Consider the following 22,557-nt stretch of genomic DNA (forward strand, 5'->3'; position numbering starts at 1 on the left):
ATTTTAAGTCATTGTTTTACTTATTTTAGTCAAGTTAAATTCATTTATGATAATTGAACAATAAGCCCACTACATTTCACTGTGTTAATAAAAAATAAACAATTTATTCCTGTGGTCTAGTTTATTTTATTATTGGAAAAAATAACCAGGGTAACACTTAGCCATGGGACATGAGGCGTGTACAGGGCTTATTGTAATGATTTTAACAGAAAAAAGCGTCCGATTCTAATGACAGGGAATCAGCCCTCAACAGCCTGATGGGAGCATCCCTAGCTGTGGAGACGACACACTGAAGCAGAGCACAGAGCGCAGAACCCTGAAGGGGCTCTCCCCTCTACTGCACAATCCAACACTGCTCACAGCTCACATCAACACAACAGCACACACGTATGAACCTAGCCTGAACAGACACACACCTTACAACATCTAATACACAGCACATTACAGACACACCTGCTATGTCACTACGTCACAACACTAGGTGAGGAATAAGACTTTTAGTGAGTAAAAGTCCCAGATTCTCATGTAGCTCAGCCTTCTGTGAGACTCACCTTCTCCTCAGAGGTGGAGCTGAGAGGGTAGAGCACTCTGACTGTGTCCTGAGTGAGCCTACAGGCCCACACCTCATCCGCCACTGCGCTCAATGTGTTAGAGAGGAGCTGCAGACACACAGGGGAGGCAATCAGGTCCACAACAGAATGAGCAGACACACCCACACACCACACTTGGCAGCTGAAATTACTGCACAGCTATGAGGACTGACGATTCTCTCACGCTGCAGCGCATTTCTGTGCTTTGTAAAGACAAAATATAAATCCTAAATGGGAAACACTGAAGTAGAAAAGGCTACCAATGAAAAAGACTTGTGTGTTAAAGTTCCCACTTTGTGTGTGGAAAGTTCAGGAGAGGAAGCACAAGACAGCTGTTACTGCATCTGAACGATATGACATTACCTAGGAGAGGAAGAAGATCACTTTCCCTGTCTATACCCCACCCTGCTCACTGTGTGTGTTATCAATCCCCACTCCACACGCTTCAGGAGAGCCAGCACACCCTCTCAGGAGCAGACACGCCGGAACGCTCCTTCCTCCGTGACGTCACTGCTGCGGGCCGGAGCAAACTCTCCCAGAGTGCTTTGCGGGAACTGAAGCCCATCGCCGCTGCAACCCGGACTCGCTGAGTCTGAAGGCAAAACCTCTCTTGAGAGCTTCGCTGTCAGTGTGTGAGACTGACACACTGCTGCTGGAAATACCTGCGGCCGGGAGCAGCAGAGACCCGTCGCGGAGCGGGGCTGCAGGTCTGCCCTCGGCTCTTCTCCGCAGTGACAGGAGGCAGAGAGAGCCGCGCCTCAGGAGCCCCACACGCCTCCACAGGGATCAGCCGCAGGGAGACGATCGCTCCTCCGACACACAGCCGCTCACAAATAACGGCTGCGCTCCTCTCGCGCCCTCAGCGGAGCGGGCAGCCGCGAGCCGGAGGAGGCGGAGACGCCGAGCGCGCGGACCTGCGACTCAGCCAATCAGAAGCCGCGATCAACAGGGGGCGGGGCCTGAATGATAAACAATAGTACAGTAGGAATATTTTAGATTAATTATTCACACAGTGATAACACAGGCGCCAGTGAAACAGCTTGTCAGATACACCTCAGTCCAGTATCCTTCCTTTCCTTAAAAGAGGTTTCAGTAACATGGTTGGGTAGCTTGTCCCACACTCCTACAATACTTTGTGTAAAGAACTCACTCCTGTCCTGACTGGTGAGTCATGTCCAGCTGTTTCCTGAAAGACGCCACTGTTGGGCAGCTTGTTCCACACTCCAACAATAACATTTCCATGTACTGGGACAGTTTCTTGAGAGACTCCTGTATCTTCCTTTCCAGTTTTAACACGCCGGCAATTCATGTTTGTAGTGAAAGGCTCGTCCCATTCAAGGAGATTTGAGTTGTATTTGTTTCTCCTGGGAGCACTGTTCAGGATCCTATTTGAAATCTTCTTGCCTCATCTCTATTGATTTTAACACTTCATAAACTTTGTTAAATCGGACATGATTATGCTGAATCAGATGTTTTGTTCATTGATTGTTTTTTTGGTTTTATTGGAAAACGAGCACCATAATTAAAATAAATGGTAGGCAGTTTATTACCCCGTGTGCAATCAATACCTGTGATTTGAAATCAGGTATAGAATCAGGTCATTATGAGAAGGCTGTGGAGAAGGCTAACTCTGCATTGAGGAAGAATTTTAGCATTTACCTTTTCTAAAGTTTAAAAGATAGTGACTAGTTGGCTTTGAAAAATGCCATATTTTTTTACTTTTTGATATTAATGCTACAATAGCAGAATGTCTAGCTCATTTCACACCTTTTATTTATATACTTCCTTTTGTCTGTATACAAGGTAAAATTGCTCCTTAAGAAGAATGTGAATGTTTGTAGAGATAAAACATCTCCTAATATGGAAACTTAGAATGCGCTTTCCTGTGTGAATCTGCTGGATAAAACTCATTGCATTTATCATCTCGGTGGAGAGGTTACTCACAGATCTGTATGAGAGGCTGCTCTCAGATCTGCATGGTTATTTTCTCCCCATGCGCATGAATAAAGGACTCTGCTTGACCACACCTAACCTGTGTGAAGACATTTCTTCTACAATTTCTAAACTTTTCTTCAACAGCATTCAACACAAAATGAAGCCCCTGAGCTGTCAACCTCTGAGAGAATCCAGAAGGATCCAGAGTGCTTTCTGATATGTACAGCAGCTCAGAAAGGTTCCATTCACTGCAGGGCGGCTCAGTTGTTTTTCACTTCATCTAGAAAGCTGATTTGAAGTCTTATGTCTCCAGTCATATCAAAGCAGGTCTTTCATGGTCAGCCCACACTGGAACAGACGTTCCACCTCCACAAGCTTGAAGGTCTTTGCCTGAACCCCTACAGCACTGAGCCGAAACTCACAAGTGAGGCCAGATCAGTAAATCGAGATCTGTGAGATCTACTCAGATCAGTAAATCCTGGCACAGTCCTGTATGAGCTCCAGATTGAACCTCAGGCACTCGTCTCTTAAATCTGGACTGGCACGCTAACGTTGAGAGAATCACTGGGATGTCTTGCTTAAGATGGACCTGATGCATGAGGTGATGGAGGGGTTCTCACCTGCAAGAACATGCCTGTAAACTACATTGACATTGTTAGGACCCCCAGCCCCAGTGGACCAGTGTCAGGCAGCGTGTGGGTGAGCAGTCCCCAGGAGTAGATCCTGGTGAGAATGACGGAACTAGCAGGACGAGCAGTTCAGTCCCTCTGACCGGTACAATACCTTGGCTGAGTGTTTTCCTCCTGGAAGAATCTGGTGCAGCACAGCTCCTGTCCCTCTGTGTGTTATTGGTGCACAAATGATAAGAATCGTGTGAATGGGAAGAGCTCTTTTCAGCTGCCTCACATTTTCAGCAAGCGCTTCACAGGAAGGGTGGGGCCCAGTGCTGCCACCAGGGACTGGAGACCAGCCTGAGAGACACACAGCAGCCAAACGGGCACCAAGGGGAACGCGCCCACCCTTGCGATCAGTGCCAGTGAGAGTTTCCACACCCACACAGCCAGTGTCTCAGCTTGATGTCTCAGCTGAGGATGTTCATTATATCTGGAGGTGAGGACAGCTTCTCCACCAGAGTATTTCCTCTCTCGGACCCGTGTCAAACAGCCCTGGAATTTGAGCTGTTAATTCAATGATTAGGTCAGTTTGGTTGTATAAAACACATTGGATTGCTCAGATAGCTCAGATTGATGTTTCAAGAGCTCATTTTTGACATGAATCTGTTTCTTGCATGTGCACTAAACATTAATGTGTCTCATGTCTCGTTAGCTGTGAGGAAAGACTGTAAATACTGTCTGCAGCACAGCTCCCTGGATAGAGATACAAGTGAGTACTGTGTGCGTGGGTGTGGATGTATATTCACCTTTACTGTTCGAAATGCTGAAATGATTTTAAATTAAATACAGCTTTGTTGCCTCACAGTGCTGGGGCCCTGGGTTCTGTGTGGAGTTTGCATGTTCTCCCGGTGTTTGTGTGGGTTTCCTCAAGGTGCTCCATTCCCACCCCCCACCCCCCCACAGTCCTAAAATGTACAGGTAGGGTAACTGGCTTCTGGGAATATTCTCTGTGACATGTTTGAGTGTGTGCGTGTCTCTGTGTGTCTGTGAGTGTGTGTGTGAGAGTGTGTGTGTCTGTGATTGTGTGTTTGAGCGTGTGCGTGTCTGTGAGTGTGTGTTTGAGTGTGCATGTGTCCGTGTCTGTGTTTGTGTGTGTCTGTGAGTGTGTTTGAGTGTGTGTGTCTGTGAGTGTGTTTGAGCGTGTGATTGATAGATACTTTATTGATCCCATGAGGGAAATTGCAGTGCAACAGCAGCTTTACACAGCCACAGTGTAACGAATGATACAATAATAATAATACAATACGTACAATACAATCAGTACAGTGAAGGTGCACTAAAAGAGTTACTCACAGTGCGGACACACAAAGAACAAACTAGAACAGAACAGGACCCAGAAAAATCATATAAAACATATATGAACACATATATGAATATAATTATAGATGTAAATATAGATATTAATATAAATGTATTGAACGGGTACCTGGCAGATATTGCACACAAAACGGTACATTGAAGGACCTGAGCCTCCTCAAGAAGTAAAGTCGGCTCTGGCCCTTCTTATAGAGGGCCTGGATGTTTTTAGACCATTCCTGTCTATCGTCCCAGGTACTTGTACGAGTCCACCATCTCCACGCCACTCCCATGGATGTAGACAGGAGTAGGTTTGACCTTGTTCCTCCTGAAATCTACCACCAGTGTGCGTGTCTGTGTTTGTGTTTGTGTGAGTCTGCCCTGCAGTGGACTAGTGTCATGTCCAGGGTGTATCCTGACAAGCGTCTTGCTTGCTGGGACAGGTTCAAGCTCCCTGTGACCCTAATTTGGATGAAGTGAAAATGGACAGATGTTTCCATAGTCAGAGTTTCCTAAAATAACGGAACTGCAAGCTCTCTTACAACATTGATATAACAAACGATCAAGTTTGTCAGCCAGATTCTGGTCCCCAAAACTGATCAGGACAAAATCCACCTCCCTTTCGCTGCTTCTCTCTGTCTGTCTTTGTTCTTCCGTTTGGTGTTTTACTCCCCTTTTCAGGTGCTTAAAGGGCTGTAGATGTTCGATCGAAGAGCTAACTTGGAGTCTCAACTGATCAGCTCAGCAAACGGCTCCATCGATACACTAAGAGCTCAGCAGGAATGAAAACCTGTGACCAGGGTCCCCACTCCTGTGTGTCTGCAGGATTTCAGTCCAGCTGGACTTTCAGTGACCTCAATTAGCTCATTATTGGCTTAATTGGACCAGTTTTACAGCTTCTTCCAGCTCTTCAGGAGCTGCTGCTTCGAAGACCCCTGGAAACCTCACCGACGCCCTGGGTATCCAGGAGCAGGACTGGGGCTGAGCTACAGCAGGGCTCACCAGAAGCAGGCCTGGAGAGCCTCACCTGCCGCTCACAGTGTGAGGCTGGCCTCAGCTTCACTCACGGTCTCCTTCGCTTTGTCTCCAGATGCTTTTGCAGGGACTGGATATCGGTCTGATAGTGTTTGCGGTTCTCCAGCTGCGTGTGACCGTCAGTGTGTCTGTTCTGGGCTTGAGGGCTCTGAGCCAGACCGAGGCCAAGGTAAGGAATCAGCCCAGCACACAGCTGCTCTGCTGCCAAACTCGAGTCACCACCCGTCCCACAGGAGACTCCGATCAGGACAGTCTGGGGGTGTCTCACAGAAACTGGGACCTAAACTGGCCACAATCTGGTTTCACCCCTGGGTTCTGGTAGGAGGTATCGCAGTGTCAGAACACTGACCAATAGATTCAAAAACAATTTCTTCCCCAGGGCAGTCCGCATCATAAACAGCTCAAATTAGCACCTGCACTTTAAGGTACTGCACTGTTTGCACTATGTCCTGTCTTGGGTGTGTTATAATGTCTATTGTCTAAATGTATTGTCCATGTCTGTTTGTTATTTCTTTTTCCTCCACTGTTAATGGGTACAGCTGAACGAGTAGGCATTCCAACACACTTGTTGTATATGGCCAATAAAACATCTTGAATCTTGAAAGTGACTACCTGCAGGAAAGCTTACTTTGCCTGTTCAGCAGTAGATGAAACTGACGAGTTCTGACAGAAGTGCTTATTTTATGTGCAGCTGCTTTTTGATACTACTCTTCTGGTGAAATGAATGTACTGAAAAGAAAAATTCTCAGAGTTCAGTTGGTTTTAGAAACTGAAGGAAAATGACCACTTGGAAGAAACACATGTTGCATTAACTGCTGTTAAACCTCCAGCCATTTGGGTTTCAGTCAAATGAGGAAAAAACCGATTTTACTTCAGTTCTTTTTCATTTCATCCAGAATGTCGTGGACAAGTTGTCATGAAGACAGGAAACAAGCTGTTTCACACAGAAATGGCTCCAGTTCATGGTGTATCTGACAAGTATTTTCATATCCATCTGTTTTATTATTATATTAATAATCTAACATATTCCTACTGTATTCATGTTCTTCATTCAGGCCCCGCCCCCTGCTGATCGCGGCTTCTGATTGGTTGAGTCGCAGGTCCGCGCGCTCGGCGTCTCCGCCTCCTCCGGCTCCGGCTCGCGGCTGCCCGCTCCGCTGAGGGCGCGAGAGGAGCGCAGCCGTTATTTGTGAGCGGCTGTGTGTCGGAGGAGCGATCGTCTCCCTGCGGCTGATCCCTGTGGAGGCGTGTGGGGCTCCTGAGGCGCGGCTCTCTCTGCCTCCTGTCACTGCGGAGAAGAGCCGAGGGCAGACCTGCAGCCCCGCTCCGCCGCTATGAGAACCAGCGGGTCTGCAGGACCGTCAGTCTCGGACCTCCTGCGGCCCAGCGACGGGTCTCTGCTGCTCCCGGCCGCAGGGCTTCACACACCGTGGCGCTGCTGCAGGGCGCTGCAAGACGAGCTGCTTCAAGACCAGATGTGTCGCTGCGGACTGGTTAGAGCACAAGGTCTGTGCGTGAGCGAGCGGAGTGACCATGAGGAGGAGCCGGAGAGCAGATCTGCAGGGCGAGTCTGGGTCACAGGAGGACTAATGAGCAGGCTGTGTCTGGGAGAGGTCTGGCAGGAGACTGGAGTGACAGTAGAAGCCCTGATGAGCGAGTCGTGTGAGAGAGGAGGGAGAGGCGAGTCTGGATGGAGGGAGGAAGGGGTGTCTGACGTCATATCGTGAGCAAGACGCTCCGCTCCGTGTTTTCTGAAACTTTCCGGCTGACACTTTGGAAATCAGACAATTAGTGCTTCTGTTGGTAGAGTTGGGAAAAATCAGAAAGCATATAAAATTGTAATTGTATAATTAAATATAGTGATTATAATGACTTATTAAACGTGAGCGTGACGTCGACACATCGGGATTGTGACGCAACAATTGCGGTCCGGGAAAGCGCTCCGGTGCTGCTGAGTCGCTCAGCGCTGATGCTCGTAGCGAAGAAAACACTTCAGCTCGACACGGCTTGTCAATATTCTCTGTCTTTTCACTGAAGATCCTGGTGGTTTACGGACGAGGTAGGGACCTGCCGAGGCTCCGTATCGCGGATCCGATTGTTCTTGTTTCTCCTGGGCAGATCGAGCGGTTATTGTGTTAACACGGTGTTCAGTGAGAGGGGGTTAAAAGCTCTTAACCTGCTGGAGTTTTATTAAAGCCCAGAGTGCAGATCTGAACAGGAATTCATTGCTGCTTCTGTTCCTGTCTCTGCTTTCACTGATGTGAAGAATTTGCTTGTGTTCTCAATATCCCGTGTCTGCCCTTCAGCCTGTTGGGTTGTATTCCAGTAGGACCAGCTGGTTAGAGAGAGTTCTGTGGTTTCTAGTGGGTCTGCACTGGCCTGTCAGCAGTACCTTGACTCCCAGTGTGTGAGAAGCGCCGCCCAGCTCCCTGCTTCACTGTGCTGTTCTACTGGCTGACTGACAGGTCCAAGATGAGCCCGAAGGAGTGCAGCTGTGAGCCCAGCAGGGTGAAGTGGCTCTCCTCCTGTGGGCAGCGCACAGGCTGCCAGTGCCCCGGGCCAGGTATGACACAGCTGGATCTAGACCAGTGCCCCCTGAAGCCAGTCCCCCCACACACTGACTCCTGGCTTCCCTTTCCACTGGGACTCCATCCCTGGGCTCAGCTCTGACTGACCTGAGGGGCTCTTCGCTGTCACCCTGCAGGTCTCCTCAGCTCGAGGCAGGGAAAGCAACAGCAGTCTCCTCATCTTTTCAACTAATGATGATTTGAGCAAAAATAAACAGAAGATTTAAGCTAAAATAATAAGATATAAAATAAAATAATTTAGTATGAGAGTATTTTTATGAAGACTAACATCCATGTAAGGTATGAAACTATTGAAAGTGTTTAAAATGAGTAACTCACAGTGGTTATGAAATGAGCTGTGTCTGAGTGATGTACTGCAATTATTCTTTCATTTACATTTAATTGTAAATTTGGGAAAAGCAAATCTATTGATGAAGATCTGTCCAAGTCCTTTTGACTGGGTGTGAGAGACGCTGAATTAGAGGCTCTAATCCCCTTAGAGCAGCAGAAGGAGGTTCTCCACCTGGGAGCAGAGCTGCTGCCTGATTCTTCTTCAACACTGAGATCCTCTGTTTGCGGAGGAGCAGCTGCTAACAGGACTGATGTGACCCAGACAGCAGCTCTCTTTGTGGGCTCTTCAGGGTTCAGAAGTCCCAGTGGCTGCAGCTGTTATTCAGGACCACGAAAACAACACCCTGCACTCTGAAGCCTCCTGCCCTTAGAGCAGATCTGCATTCCTCTCTACTGGAAAACTGTCCGGGGTGAAAGAGTCCCAGCTTTTATGGGCTGTGGATCAAAAATCATTTTCATCTTTCTAATTCTCAGACACGTGTCAGTAGGGTTATAGGTCCCTCAGACAACAGGTCAGTTTAAGAGTTTTCTCCCTAGAAGTCTGTGCTGCGGCGACACCAGTGTTTCCCCTGTCTGTGTGTCTGCTGTAGATGAGGTCCTGGCTGTTCTGGAGGGAATGAGCAGCTCTGATGAGGAATCTGGGAAGCTCCTGATAGAAGAGCTGCTCTCCCTCCTGCAGAGGAACACCAAGGGGACACTGCCAGTCATCCTGGGATTCCTCGAGAGCCCCCAGGTAACATGAAGGAGCTCCCTGCACACCTCCTGACATACTTGTTGCAAACGCACTCTAATCAGGAGCCCAGTGTGCTCCAAGATACTGTCTCTGCTGTTTCTTACAACTAGAAGTCAAAAGATAAGCCCTAATGTGTTGTCATCTTGACAGATGTGCTTCAGTGGAAGCCTGGGGTTTCTCTGTGTGTTTCCACTCCCTCGTGTGGTGAGCTGGGGTGGTTCTGCTGTTTCACCCTCAGTGCCGGTTGGCCAGGCTGACTGGCCCTGAAGGAGAAGCCTTTGAACAGACACTCTTGGTGCTGTGATGAGAGCAGCAGTCTCACCCCTGGCTTTGGTTCTTCCCTGCTCTAGGTGACAACTGCCCATCGCTCTGCTGTCCTCCAGGCAGTGGAGAAGCTGCTGCGCAAAACATCTGCGCAGCATCTGGATGAGTCCTTGGCCAAGAGCACCATCTCGATGGCCTTGAATGAGATGACTATGTAACCGGTATGTAAACCCCTTTAATTCCTGCCTATCGAACTGTTGTCTTGCTGCAGTGCTGTGGTCTGTTTCCTTGCCTGTAGCACACATTGATGCATCTAATGGAAGCAAATCCTTGTGTGTTAACTTGTGTGCTCATTGGCTTGATCCAACCTGCTGCATCAACTCCAATACTATTGACTCCCAAGACGCTCTGATCTCTTTTTACTGTTGTTTCAGAAATGGCTGCCTGACTGGCAACAGCCAGCCAGCAACATTGTCGTTTGTGTGGTGAGAGACCACTACGACAGTACCATGGATATGGTGCTGTCCTTCTTCCAGCCCGGAGTGCTCCCTCACCACACGCTGCTGAATGCTGTAGGAGATATCTCCCGCAACTGCAGTAAGTTCTGTGCTGCTAATGGGGTGTGATCTGCACAGATATATTCCAGATTTTTTACTGTGCTGTATTTCAAACTTCATGATACTGGTCGTATCTGTCCATTCAAGCCCTGATACATGAGCTTATTATGAAGGCTCAGTGTTTGTTACTCATGCCGCTTCTGAGTCTCTAGTGTTATCATGAGCCTTGGTCCCTACCTAGTGTGAAATGTGTTTTCTATGAAGGTCGTGACATAGCAAGGGATATAGTGAGACTTCTGGACCTGCTGGTGCCTGTTCTTCCCCTTGCTGTGACTAATAAAATGAAGGCAATGATGTCTTTTGATAAGTGTGCAAGCTGTTTCATTTAGGGGGACAGTTGTTATCAATGCTTGGTTCCACTGGCAATCCACTGACAAGGCCTGTTCAGACCGCTTCCCACTGAACTACAGGACTGCTTTGATGTAGCTGAGGAGTGTAGCAGGCTGTTCCTCTCTTGTGTTGTCAGCATTGGAAGGCCTGTATGAGAGCTGGGCAAAATTCCAGGGTCCCGGGCAGTGTGTTCAGGACTGTTCAAGCCAGGTCATCATAAGTTTTGATATAGTGCACAGATGGCTGCCATCTTCTGAGCCAAAGGTATGGGATCTTTAATCCAGTGTAGGTTATTTGACATCTTATTAATCATCCTGAATTCTCAGATGTTCTGGAGGAAAGAATGGACTTGAATGCCAAGAAAAGATGTGTCCATGCAGGTATTAGGGAAGGGTATCAGGGTCCAGGGTTCAGATCACAGTAAGCAAAGTTGAATAGGGTGCACTTATGAAGCAGGTTTTATTCATTGCTCAAAGCTGTTCTAACTGTCTGTGGTTTTAGACAAGTTTGCTTTCCTGTGACTGTATCCTTTCCTTGAGGATGATGGTGTTTGTGTTTTGCTCTGTCTGAAGGTGACGGAGGCCATTGTCTTGGCCCTGGCAGCTATGTGCTGCCTGCTCCCTGAGGAGAAGTTTCAGAGTGAGCTGCCAGCAGTTTTACAGGCCTTCCAGCCACTGTATGCAGCTGAGCTGGACATCAGCTACTCCAGAATCAACAAGGTAGGCCTGTGACTGACAATGGGCCTTTAGGTGTACAGGTTTGGATTGCGAGGTCCGTTTCTTTTAGAAAATGGATTTTGATTCCTTAAATTGTAGATCCAAACAATCACTAGTAGCACTTTCCCAGTGTCCCTTTGTCCACAAGCTCCAGTGACGTGCTGGTGAGGCCCAGTGCAGAAGAGGATTATGGTCTGTGGTGCCCCATGTGATTGTGGAAGGGTGTGAACAAGATGGATCTGCCAGGGGTAGAGTCCAGGGGAGGCGTTATCCTGCTCTGTCAGATTTTTGTGTGTGATCAAACTACCAAAATCCTAATGCTAACGTGTTATTGCATACACTGAGAGAGTGAGGCCTCTTGATGAAGCAGCAGTGCCTCTCCAGATTGACTCCAACGTGCTCTTCTTTCAGAGTCTGAGTGTGCTTGTGGGGGCAGCAGTGCCGAAGGCCAGACCAGTGCTGGAATCCCAGCTGGAGCAGCTGCTGACCATGGTCCACGCCCAGGTAATGGGGACAGCAGCCCGCTCACCTGCACAGAGAGACGTTACAGTAGTGAAGCCCTCAGGAGCCTCATCAATGACAGCAGCTCAGTGCTGTGATCTACCCCTCTCCACAGCTCATGGCAACACAGAAGTGCCGTGTATCTGACTGCTGAAGCCCTTATTCATTCAGTTGAACGGATATTGATGACTCGGCTCATTTTATCATGGCATTAGAACAGCAGTCCATGAGAGAGTGTGCATGATGCCCTTGTGGGTGTTGTAAGAGTGCTCTGATGCCTGTCTGGTGTCCCAGGATCTGGCAGTGCTGATGGGGCTGTGTGCCAGTGTGCACCTGGATGTGGTGCTGTCTGTGCTGAAGAGACTGGAGACCCAGCTGACTGACCCAGCCTTCCCCTGCAATGAGCAGGGCTCTAGGGTAGGTGTACTGCATCAGAGTCCTGACAGACAAACAGAAGCTGCTCTTAATGTCAGCTTCTACCTACAAGTTTCAGCACCTTGATCTGGATTGTCATGCTTGTTACTGCAGAGTGATTTCACCTGTGCCCTGATTCTGTGCTATGGGCAAGTTGCACTTAAAGCACCTGCAGAGGATCTACTGCAGAGAATGGACACTGACTTTATGGAGAGACTGAGACACCATGTCACCACTAAGGTAGGCAACATGTCCTCCTTTAAGAACAAGAGACCTGACAGAGTGAACCTCACAGGTCCTGTCTGAAGAGTGTATTCAACCACTGATACATTCTGTAATGTGCTTCTCTAACGCAGGGAGGTATTCATAACAACTCTCAGGCAAAAGTTCTTCCTTATTTGTTCTGCTACTTTCCTGCAGTGTCTGGGTAGACATTGTTAATTATACTTCAACCTGATTGGATTGTTCTAGGGAGGAGGGCACAGGGATACAGTGTCCGAGGCTGTCCAGGCTGTGAGTGTCCATCACAGCCCAGGGCTGGTGGAGGTGAGGTGGCGTCTGGGCTGTCAGTGAGTGAGCTGCTGTGTGTCCCCCTGCAGGAGCCCAGTGTCAGACTGAGCCTGTGCCGCAGTGTGGGCATGATGGCACAGGCAGTGCGCAGCGCCAGTCCCTCTGGAGCTCCCAGCTTCCCTGCCAAGGCCGAGCTCCTGGCGACAATGATGGTCAGTGTGTCTGACGCAGCCGCCTGTCTGCTGTTTTCCCACACGGATGCTCTGGACAAGCTGTATCCTGTCACTGTGAATCGGAGAACAGATAGTTTTTGAGAAGTGATTGGACGGGAAACTGTTTTGCTATTGATCAATACAGTTGTGTTTTTAGCTTTTTGGAAACACTGCTCCAGAAGTATTCAGAAAAATGACTCCTTTGTTCACACCTAGTGACATGATCCTGTGTCCTGTCTCTGAAGACAGCACTGAGAACTGCAAAAAAGGGGCAGTAGTGGACAACTTCAACAATCAGTGTAACAGAGCTCATGTGATCTGTCTGAGATTGACCTGCTGTTCTTGTTCCCTGTAGGCTCTTGACCTGCTGCAATTCTTCGGCAGTAGTTATACTCTGGATGACAGCTTGGAAGAGAGTTTGAGGGAGGGGATATTATATCTGGCTGCACAGGACCTCAGACAGACCATCCAGTCCCTAGTGACCCTCATTTCTCCCTCTGAGAGGTAGAGCACAATTCTAACAGTGAGAAGCTCTTTGCAATGATAAAAGCATCACAACAACAGCACTGTGTTGTGGCGTCAGTGTTTGTGTATTTTAGCTCTGAGAATGAGTTTGAATGCAGAGCCCTGCACTGACAGCTGGGGGTGTATTTTACAGCTCACTCTCGGAGGTGTGGCAGGTCCTCAGTACCAGCCAGGTGGTCTCGGAGACCGTGAAGGACCTGGCTGATCATCTCGGCCTGATGAGGGACATGAAGGTGGATGATCCAGAACTGGATGTAAGTGACTATAGAGCCAATCTGCTGGTGTTTCTAACTGAGCAGAGGACAGATAGTCAGACAGCTGACAGCTACAGCACGGAGGTACTGTCTCCCTGTAATATGTCGCTGCCCAAGAGCAGGCAGAGAGACACCAGCAAACAGGCAAGCGGCTGTGTGAACAAACAGCTCCCTGTTTGCAGCACAGGGACAGGCTGGTGAGCACAGAAAAGCGTGGTGCAGACCAGCAGCCCAAAGCCACGTCCAGAACAGGCCAGATCAAAGCTGGGTGAACAAAGAGGCTCAGCACACAGCAAACTCCAAACTCAGAGCTGATGGTAATAAGCACAGTCTGTAAACAGACAGACACAGCACACAAGCACAAGAGGGTAATCTAGACAACAAAGGCAGGGTGAAGCTAGGGGCCAGTATCCGAGGAGCAAAGTCGGAAGACAGGGAGAAGCTTGAGACTTTTGGGCCGAGTTCCTGAGCGCTGCCAGACCAAGGGCTTGTGTAGCTTGAACCACCTGAGGCAGGCGTGGTGGACAATTATTTTCAGATGTGGCTGGCTAGCACGTCAATTTTAGCTGTCCCTTCTGCTGACCAGCAGCGACCAGCATGACCCTCCCTCAGTGTAACCCTTGTCCCAGCAGTACTGGGAATGAAGGCCGACTGGTGTCCTCCTGTCTTCAGATCCACAGACACACAGAGGAGCAGCTGGCAGCTCAGAGCTCAGCCCTGACAGAGCAGGAGACCCCAGCTGAGCCAGTTGTTCTGCGGGCTCTACTGGGCTTGATCACTGTCCTGTCCATCGCGGACAAGAGTCAAGCCAAAGCACTGGTGCCCTTTGTGTACTGTAGAGCCAGGCCCTGCTTGGAAAGTGTAAGTTTTTTAGGATGTTCTTTATTCAAATATTGTGTCATTTGTTTTTGTCTATTAAATTTAAATATAACGTTTGTAATTGTAATCAATTGGATATCCATGATTACAGTGTTTGTTCTTTGAGCTACTGAGCTACAGTGACAGTGGGCTCAGACTCCAGCCCTGAGAGGAGAAAATAAGTGGTGACAGTTTGTGCGTGTCTGTGTGTAAAGTTTCCCTCTTGTCCTGTGTCTGTGTTACAGGAGAGCCCGGAGGTCCGCAGAGTCACAGTGGTTCTGCTGGGGCAGCTGGTCAGGCTGGGCTCTGAGAAAGCCCGGCTCAACAAAGAGGTCCACAGCTCCCTGGTCAGCGTGCTGCTGAACCTGACTGACCCCAGCCCAGAGGTCATCCAGGTAAAGACAGAGCTGCCGCTGGCTGGGCTGAGCCTGTGGGACTATGGGTCTTCTCACGTCCTTCTTTGATATTGATACTTGTCACCTATCCAGTGTTTGACCAGTTTTGCAATTGGTGAAGAAAAAAAACCCTACAGTCAGTACGAACTTGTAGCCTGTAAATCTAAACATTCAGAGGGTTACTATCAAGGATGTGTCAAAGGGTTTCAGGGCTGGCTTCTATTTTGTGACATTTGTGTAGTTTCTGTTTAATTTGGGCTCTGTTTCAAGATAAACTGGTTTTGACAATGTGGATTTCCCCAGGCCTGCTGGACAGTCCTACAGCACTTCACCCTGGAATGTGTGCTGTCCATGAAGGAGATGTGCAGGATCCTGGTGAGTGAGGTTCTCCTGGGGCTGGCTTCTGGGCTGCTGGTGAGAGAGGGGAGCACACCCTGCTTTTGGGACACAAACACACGAAGACTTGTGTCAGATTTAGGAAATATATTTGTGCTAAACCAGGCTTACACTGAGCACTAATTACAGTGAGTAGCAGTTTATATCCAGATTATAATCACAGTAGTGCTGATGAGTTCATACACTCTCATTAGATGGATTAGAGGTGTTTATGTGTAATGGAGGGCTGTCTCTCACATGGGGGCTCCTGTACAGTAGTAGCGTGCTGTCTCACACTGCCCTGCAATATTCCCTGTGTCCAGATAACGAGTGGGCAGTTCAGCCTGGCCCAGAGGCTTGCACTCCAGGGTGCACAGAGCAGAAGGGCCTGGGTTCGGGAAAGTGCTGCCATCTTCATTGGTAAGAGCTCAGTGACAATGAGAAGAGTGATTGAGGCTCAGTGTAGAGATGATGCTCCACTGGTAAAAGTGAGTTGTGCTGTGGTTAGTGATGAGGGTATTGCCGGGATGGGAATTCAAGCATTAAAACGCTACTCTGTAGGTTTCCCTTGAAACAGGTTTGAGTCTGAAGGTGTTTGATCACTGGGGTTTTCTCAAAGGACTCAGGCTCTGATATGTCACACTAGTAAAAGGCCTCTAGTAAGAAGGCTCTAGTATGTCTAGCTACTGTAGTCTCATTTCGGCAGCAGGACACTGGGCACCACTTTCATCCTCGTCTGTCTAGTGTTTGAAATGCATTTTTCTGTCAGTAATGAGGCAGGTTAATCAGACTTACCAATGTCACCAGGAAACACATTTCCATGAGCTGCTCTCCATTCAGAGTGCTGGCAGTGTGCGCTGGTGCAGTATCCTGTGTGGTGCTGTGTGTGCAGGAGCTCTGCTGTTCAACCCCTCTGTGTTTCAGGCCTCCAAGTGCAGCAGCTGCAGAGGAGACTCTGCTCTTGTTTCGCTCTGAGAAGAGCTCAGCGAGGTAACGATACTTGTGTTTTGTGTCCAGTATGTTGACCAGTTGTTCTTGTACAGTATATAATAATTAATAATAATAATTGCTTACACTTATATAGCACTTTTCTGGACACTCCACTGAAAGTGCTTTACAGGTAATGGGGATCCCCTCCACCACCACCAATGTGCAGCCCCACCTGGATGATGCGACGGCAGCCATAGTGCGCCAGAACGCTCACCACACATCAGCTATCAGTGGGGAGGAGAGCAGGGTGATAAAGCCAATTCATAGATGGGGATTATTAGGAGGCCACGATTGGTAAGGGCCAATGGGAAATTTGGCCAGGGCGCTGGGGTTACACCCCTACTCTTTTCGAGAAACACCCTGGTTTTTTTATGACCACAGAGAGTCAGGACCTCGGTTTGACGTCTCATCTTAAGGACGGCACCTGTTTACAGTATAGTGTCCCCGTCACTATACTGGGGCATTAGGACCTACATGGACCACAGGGTGAGCGCCCCCTGCTGGCCCCACCAACACCTCTTCCAGCAGCAACCTTAGTTTTTCCCAGGAGGTCTCCCATCCAGTTACTGGCCAGGCTCACACCTGCTTAGCTTCAGTGGCTTAGTATTTAGTATTTTAGTATTTTAGAGTCTGTTTAACCAGAAATTCTGGCTGTAGCCTCTCACACCATAGATACCCAGTGTACAAAGTTTTGAGAAGTTCAGAGCATGGAGATGAAAAATGTATAGTTGGCCTGTTTAGCAGGTTTTTGTGGAATTGCACATCTGTAGTTGCTCTGCTTTATTTTATTCTTTTTAGAGACTTGTGCGGTCTGTGAATTACAGTGTGGCCGTTTCTTCCAGCTTCATAGTTTGACATTTTTGACTACTGTTCCTTCTGACAGTGAAGAGAACACAGATGTCACACAGAAAGGATCTCACACTCCTTCTTTAACCCCACTGCATGAGGTCCAGACCTGCTGCTCTGCACAGTGTCTCCTAACTCACACCTGCTGGGCAAGAGCTGGATCAGCACTGCAGCTGTGTGTCAGGAGCTGAGCAGGACTGCAGGACCCCGAGTAACAGCCTCGTCTCTTTCCTCCCGCAGATCTGAGGATCCTGCTGCAGGACCCAGAGCCGCAGGTGCGGGAGAGGGCTGCTGAAGCCATGGGGCTCTTCACCCGACCCTGAGCAGCACTCTGGAGTCGGGGCGCCCCTCCCCAGCCACTGCAGAGACACCTTGGCGCCCCAGCTCATTCTGGACCAGACAGCACACCTCTCTCTCTCCTCCACACACAACTTTGTGTTTAAATAAATTACACAACGTACAGTATACAGAAGCTGGTTTTCATTCCAGAATGTATGAATGGTGCTGAACCAACACTGAAGTGTATGAAGCGCTTTTCTGTCTTCAGTCTGCAAGTGTTCAGACAGGAGAAGCTGGAAACAAGCTGTGTCACACAGAAGTACAGAATACAGAGCAGTGAAGTGCAGGAGAGAGACAGAGGGGCGCAGGTGAGCTCAGGTGATGCAGCTTCAGCCCAAACCGGCGAGTCTGTCCACCCATCAGTCCGCTGACCTCCTGCGGCACAGCGGCAGGTCTCTGGCTCTCCTGGCCCACAGGGATTTCTCACACCGCGGCCCTGCTGCAGTGTCCTGGGAGTCGAGCTGCTCTGAAAGTGTGATGTGCTTTTACAGATTGTTGAGAGCACGAGGTCTGTGTGTGAGGGAATGAAGCAGGAACATTATAATGCACAGTATAGCAGACAGATCTGTCTGTTGCAAATCTAGATCATTCTTTCATACAATCGGTGCAGCAAATGAACATGAATTGTCTTGGTTTGGTTTGGTTGGAGATTTTTATGATCAGGAAAAGCCACGGTGATGGTGTAGCGTGAAAGACAAAGCAGCAGGTCTGTGGAAAGTGGGAGGAAGCTGCAGTCTGAAGTGATCGTGGGGAGACGCATGTCTGAGGTCATGTCATAAAGAAGAAGCGCTGCTCTGTGTCTTCACACACTTTCCAACTGACACTGGAAATAAGAGAACCATTTGCTTGTGGGGAGAGCAGGAAGAATACTAAGTTGTATAATAACTTTCAATCAATTAATAATATTAATGATTGTAATCACTGATTATGCGCATGTGTCACGTAGTGGCAGCAGGATTGTGACGTAACATTCGGCAGTCAGGAGCGCGTTCCAATTTTACTGACTTAAAGAGCTCAAGTACGAAGCGAAGAAAAAATCTCACCTTCTGAGCTTCTTTTTCCACTGTGGATTCAAGAGTCATAGCTGTTTACTGGACTAGGCAGGGATGTGCTGAGGCTCGGTCACACAGATCGGATTGTTCTAGTGTTGTTTCTCCTGGGCAGATCGAGTTATTACTGTGTGAACATGACTGTCTGAGCAGGAAGGAGTTCAAGCCTTTTAACTTGTGGGTGTTTTGTATTCACTAGAAGACTATGTACAGAGTGCAGATCTCAGGAGAAATGAATTGTCGCTTCTGTTAATGACGTGCAGGACTTCCTTGCGTCTTTCATTTCCCCATTCTGCCAGTTAGCAGAGGTGGATTGTATTCCAGTACAAGAAGTTGGTAAAAGAGAGTTCTGTGGTACCTAGTGAGTGATGCTGCTGGCCTGTGAGCAATACGTTGACTTGTCACGAGCGTGAAGCCATGTCCAGCTCACGTCTTCACTGTGTTGATAATTTTAAATGCCAGAAATGTTTAGTTATAGTAGAGTTGTAGGACAGAATTCCCGTTTTGGAGGGGCGCATTAGCACACTATTAGATATTAACCAGGTTGAGGGATGGATAGATTCAGCTCAGTCAGAGCACTCATTTCAGAAGTGGCTGCAGTCCCTCCTGGCCCAGCTGTCTCCAGGTCAGCGCCGGCACCAGCAGCAACCACACGTGACCCTGGGTCGCAGACAGGGGTCTAAGAGCTCAAGGACTAGACCCCCTGCACACCAGTCACCAGTCCGACTCACCAATATATTCTCTGCTTTAGGCAGCACGTCTGTTGATGCAGATAAGGTGCTCATAATTGGCGACTTGATAATCAGGAATGTTAGAAATCCTAACCATCACAAAGCAGTGGTCTCTGTAAAATGCCTTCCTGGGGCCTGAGTTTCTGACATTGAGGCGAAACTAGACACATTTTCCAGTAATGAATCTTCCACCTTGGTTGTTCACGCTGGAACAAATGATATAAATGTGCAAAAGAGCACAAAGAAAAAATTCGGAATTTAGTTGTGTCTGGTCCCTTACCAATCTTATACAGAGGGGACGTACCCTATAGTAGGCTATACTCCCTAAATCACTGGTTGCATACAATAGAATAACCTTTATTAATAATTGGGACATTTTTGGGGAATGGCTTTTATAAATGGGACGGTCTCCACCTTAACCAGAGGGGATCATTAATTCTATCCCAAAATATAGCAGAGAAGCTGCTTGCTTGACTACGAAGAGCACCAACCAGGCCTCAGCCATGTGATCTTAAATCGCGTGCTGTCTGTACTCCCAGCTCTAGTTCACCTCCTGTACCGACCCAGGTTCTCTACCACACGGCATCCCATCAATCACATTACTATCCAGAACCAGCTATGAGTGTGAATAGACAGAGTATTGCAACTATCACTAGACCTAGATTAGAATTCAGACGTTCCTTTAGGGGCTCCTGTGTTGACACTTTAATTTCCATTCCACTGGAAATTAAACCTAAAGGAAGGTAAACCTAAATCAGTCAAAACATGAAACTACCATAAAATGCTCACTGTTAAATGTTCGCTCGCTAGGCAACAAATCAGTTCTGGTTAATGATATGGTTCTTGACACCAACTCTGACCTCTGCCTACTAACAGAAACCTGGTTTCGACCCACTGACACTATTCCTTTAGTTGAAGTCTCACCTAATGGCGAAACTTTTTTACAGAAAGCTCTTTGCTCAGGGCATGGAGGTGGCCTAGCAGCCATCTTCAGTGAGTCTCTGAGAATTGAATTAAAAACTATTAATGACTTTCACACATTTGAAGCAATGCTCCTTAAAATAGCTCCCGAATCATCTACATACATTATTTTAGTGTACAGACCCCCCGGTAGATCCCATCCCCACTCAGCTAGTCAAAGATTCCCTCGAAGTACTGACAGGACCTATAATTAGTATGATGAACACGTCCCTTGCATCAGGCGTTGTACCTGATCAATTTAAGGTAGCGGTTGTTAGATCAATATTGTTCTCTCTTTACATGCTGCCGCTAGGGAGGAAAACATGAAAACATAATATTAACTTTCATTCATATTCTGGTGACACTCAAATATACATTTTGTTTACACCAAATGACAACTCTTCTCTTATCACTTTAGTTAATTGCATTAATGAAGTAAAGATTTGGATGTGTGAAAACTTGTTACTCAACTGACGTTCCATTGTTTGGAGGCAACAATACTGATAGGACTACTATAACTTCAGCACTTAACTCAGAGGATTTAAAAATTTGCCTCAAAGACTCAGCACGTAACCTAGGCGTCATATTAGACACAAGGCTCTCATTTAACAGTATCTAAAACATGCTTCCTATAGTTAAGAAATATCACAAAACTAAGGCAGTTTCTCTCCACTCAAGACAGAGAGAAATTCATACATGCTCTTGTAACAGCAGGTTAGACTACTGCAATGCCCTACTATCAGGGAGCACATATCGCACTTTCAACACCTTACAGCGAATTCAGAATGCAGGAGCTAGAATCGTTACTAGGAGCTGAAAGTACAACCATATAACCCCCATACTTAGCTCTCTTCATTGGCTTCCTGTCAGGTACAGGGCGGACTTCAAAATCCTTCTACACAGTACTTACTTACAAGGCTCTCAGAGGTCAGACACCTGTCTTTCTAATGGCACTTATTAATGTATACCACCCAAGTTGCCTGCTTAGTTCACAGAATGCAGGTCATCTTCATATTCTATGAATTAATAAAATAACAGTTGGCTGTAAAGCCTTTGGTTACAGGACCCCTATCTTATGGAACAGTCTCTCACCCTATATTCAGGATGCCGAGTCAATCTCAGTATTCAAATCCTAGCCTATTTGCTTACAGTTATAAATAAATAAATATATTTCTGGACACTTCACTCAAAGTGCTTTACAAGTAATGGGGATCCCCTACACAACCACCAGTGTGCAGCCCCACCTGGATGATGCACCAGTACACTCCTCACATACCAGGTCTCAGTGGGGAGGAGAGCAGAGTGATAAAGCCAGTTCAAAGATGGGAATTATTAGAAGACCATGATTGGTAAGGGCCAGGGGGAAATTTGGTCAGGACACTGGGGTAACACCTCTGCTCTTTTCAAGAAATGCCCCGGGATTTATAATGACCACAGAGTGTCAGGATCTCGGTTTGACGTCTCATCCAAAGGACGGCGCCTTTTTACAGTATTTACAGTAGGAGGAAGTTTGACTGAAGAGAAAGCGACTGCTTTATTCTGCTATCGAAACCACACAAAATATATGCACACATGAGGAGACCGACGGAAAACGTACACAGTTTAGGGTGGTAACTCGTTAACTACAGGCTATAGACTTATAAAGCTACACAGGACACTAAAGCTACTATAACACTATTTACATCAGCAGGGTCAGCTGCTGGTCATTGTGCTGACCCTCAGACTCCCCCCGGCTACAACTCCCAGCCTGCTTCGCGGTACCCTGAGTGCCTAGGTGTGCTTCCTCCTCACCACCGGGCGAGGGCCCTACAATATATTTTAGATTACAAAATATAAACGCGGGAGCTGAAAAAGAATCTTGCAACCGATCTTTTCCGCAATTCGAAAAAACTACACCAGAAATCCTAAATCAAAGCCAGGATCCAGGAGCCGTCGTTCAAAGCAGAAAGCCAGGAGTCCGAAACTGAGGAGTGTACTTTCCGCAATCCAGAGACCGCAGGTCCAACAGGGACAAGCAGTTCCAAGCCGAAGAGGTGTAAACGAGAACAAGCGAAAAGCAATAATAAAGCTCACATGGACACCGAGCGAGGAGGTCAGGGAAGACTGTGCTTCAGTGTATAATGAGATGGTGGTGTGGTGCTGAATGAGTGATCCGGTAGGTTGCCTAATTCAGCGTGGTCTACGCAACAGGGAAGCGGGGATCATAACAAGTAGCAAAGGAGCATTTTTTTCAAACATCAGCTGCATAGAGCCCTGTTACTCAGCAGTTAGTCAACGAGGCTCCCAAGTAGAGCTGGGTGTTGTAACTTGGGCATTTCTATCCACCTCCTCCATCTGAGGGTTTATGGCAGAAACTAAACTACACTTTGCCCAATACACAGCTCATCTGTGCTTCAGAATGGAATGTGTTCAACAACTGTACAGAATAGTATGTCTTCCAGGGCGCCTTTTTGGTGGAAGGAAAAGAATTCCCTCTTGCAAACAGGTTTC

The 22,557-nt window shown here is 47.8% G+C and overlaps 2 protein-coding genes across 3 annotated transcripts in view; both read left to right on the forward strand.

The window, feature by feature from the left end:
- LOC148639781 (uncharacterized) overlaps positions 1-16,624 on the forward strand; it is a 41,606-nt gene extending 24,982 nt beyond the window's left edge. The window contains exons 6-20 of the mRNA XM_088621598.1: positions 10,529-10,656; positions 10,965-11,111; positions 11,520-11,612; positions 11,904-12,026; positions 12,138-12,263; positions 12,495-12,536; positions 12,623-12,745; positions 13,101-13,249; positions 13,404-13,524; positions 14,197-14,385; positions 14,628-14,777; positions 15,081-15,152; positions 15,476-15,572; positions 16,077-16,142; positions 16,524-16,624. Coding sequence (XP_088477724.1) covers positions 10,529-10,656; positions 10,965-11,111; positions 11,520-11,612; positions 11,904-12,026; positions 12,138-12,263; positions 12,495-12,536; positions 12,623-12,745; positions 13,101-13,249; positions 13,404-13,524; positions 14,197-14,385; positions 14,628-14,777; positions 15,081-15,152; positions 15,476-15,572; positions 16,077-16,142; positions 16,524-16,609 — 1,712 coding nt within the window. The 3' untranslated portion in view covers positions 16,610-16,624. The remainder of the gene's footprint in view (positions 1-10,528; positions 10,657-10,964; positions 11,112-11,519; positions 11,613-11,903; positions 12,027-12,137; positions 12,264-12,494; positions 12,537-12,622; positions 12,746-13,100; positions 13,250-13,403; positions 13,525-14,196; positions 14,386-14,627; positions 14,778-15,080; positions 15,153-15,475; positions 15,573-16,076; positions 16,143-16,523) is intronic.
- Positions 6,641-9,665, forward strand: LOC148639783 (uncharacterized). 2 transcript variants are annotated; one of them, XM_088621498.1, is made up of 4 exons: positions 6,641-7,589; positions 7,996-8,093; positions 9,039-9,181; positions 9,532-9,665. In XM_088621498.1, exons 2-4 carry the CDS (start codon positions 8,003-8,005, stop codon positions 9,661-9,663), a joined length of 366 nt encoding a protein of 121 aa, XP_088477624.1. In that variant the 5' UTR covers positions 6,641-7,589; positions 7,996-8,002; the 3' UTR covers positions 9,664-9,665. The 2 variants fall into 2 exon arrangements, with proteins under 2 accessions (XP_088477624.1, XP_088477625.1); XM_088621499.1 differs by having other exon boundaries at positions 6,641-8,093.
- Positions 16,625-22,557: the final 5,933 nt, after the last annotated feature.

Source organism: Lepisosteus platostomus, chromosome 26 (assembly GCF_059453375.1).
Source record: "Lepisosteus platostomus isolate fLepPlt1 chromosome 26, fLepPlt1.hap1, whole genome shotgun sequence".
Taxonomy (NCBI): domain Eukaryota; kingdom Metazoa; phylum Chordata; class Actinopteri; order Semionotiformes; family Lepisosteidae; genus Lepisosteus; species Lepisosteus platostomus.

Coding starts and splice junctions, on each gene's coding strand:
- LOC148639783 (XM_088621499.1), top strand. CDS start 8,003: ATGAGCCCGAAGGAGTGCAGCTGTGAGCCCAGCAGGGTGAAGTGGCTC. Junction 8,094..9,038: donor CTGCCAGTGCCCCGGGCCAG/GTATGACACAGC, acceptor TGTCTGCTGTAG/ATGAGGTCCTGGCTGTTCTG. Junction 9,182..9,531: donor GATTCCTCGAGAGCCCCCAG/GTAACATGAAGG, acceptor TCCCTGCTCTAG/GTGACAACTGCCCATCGCTC.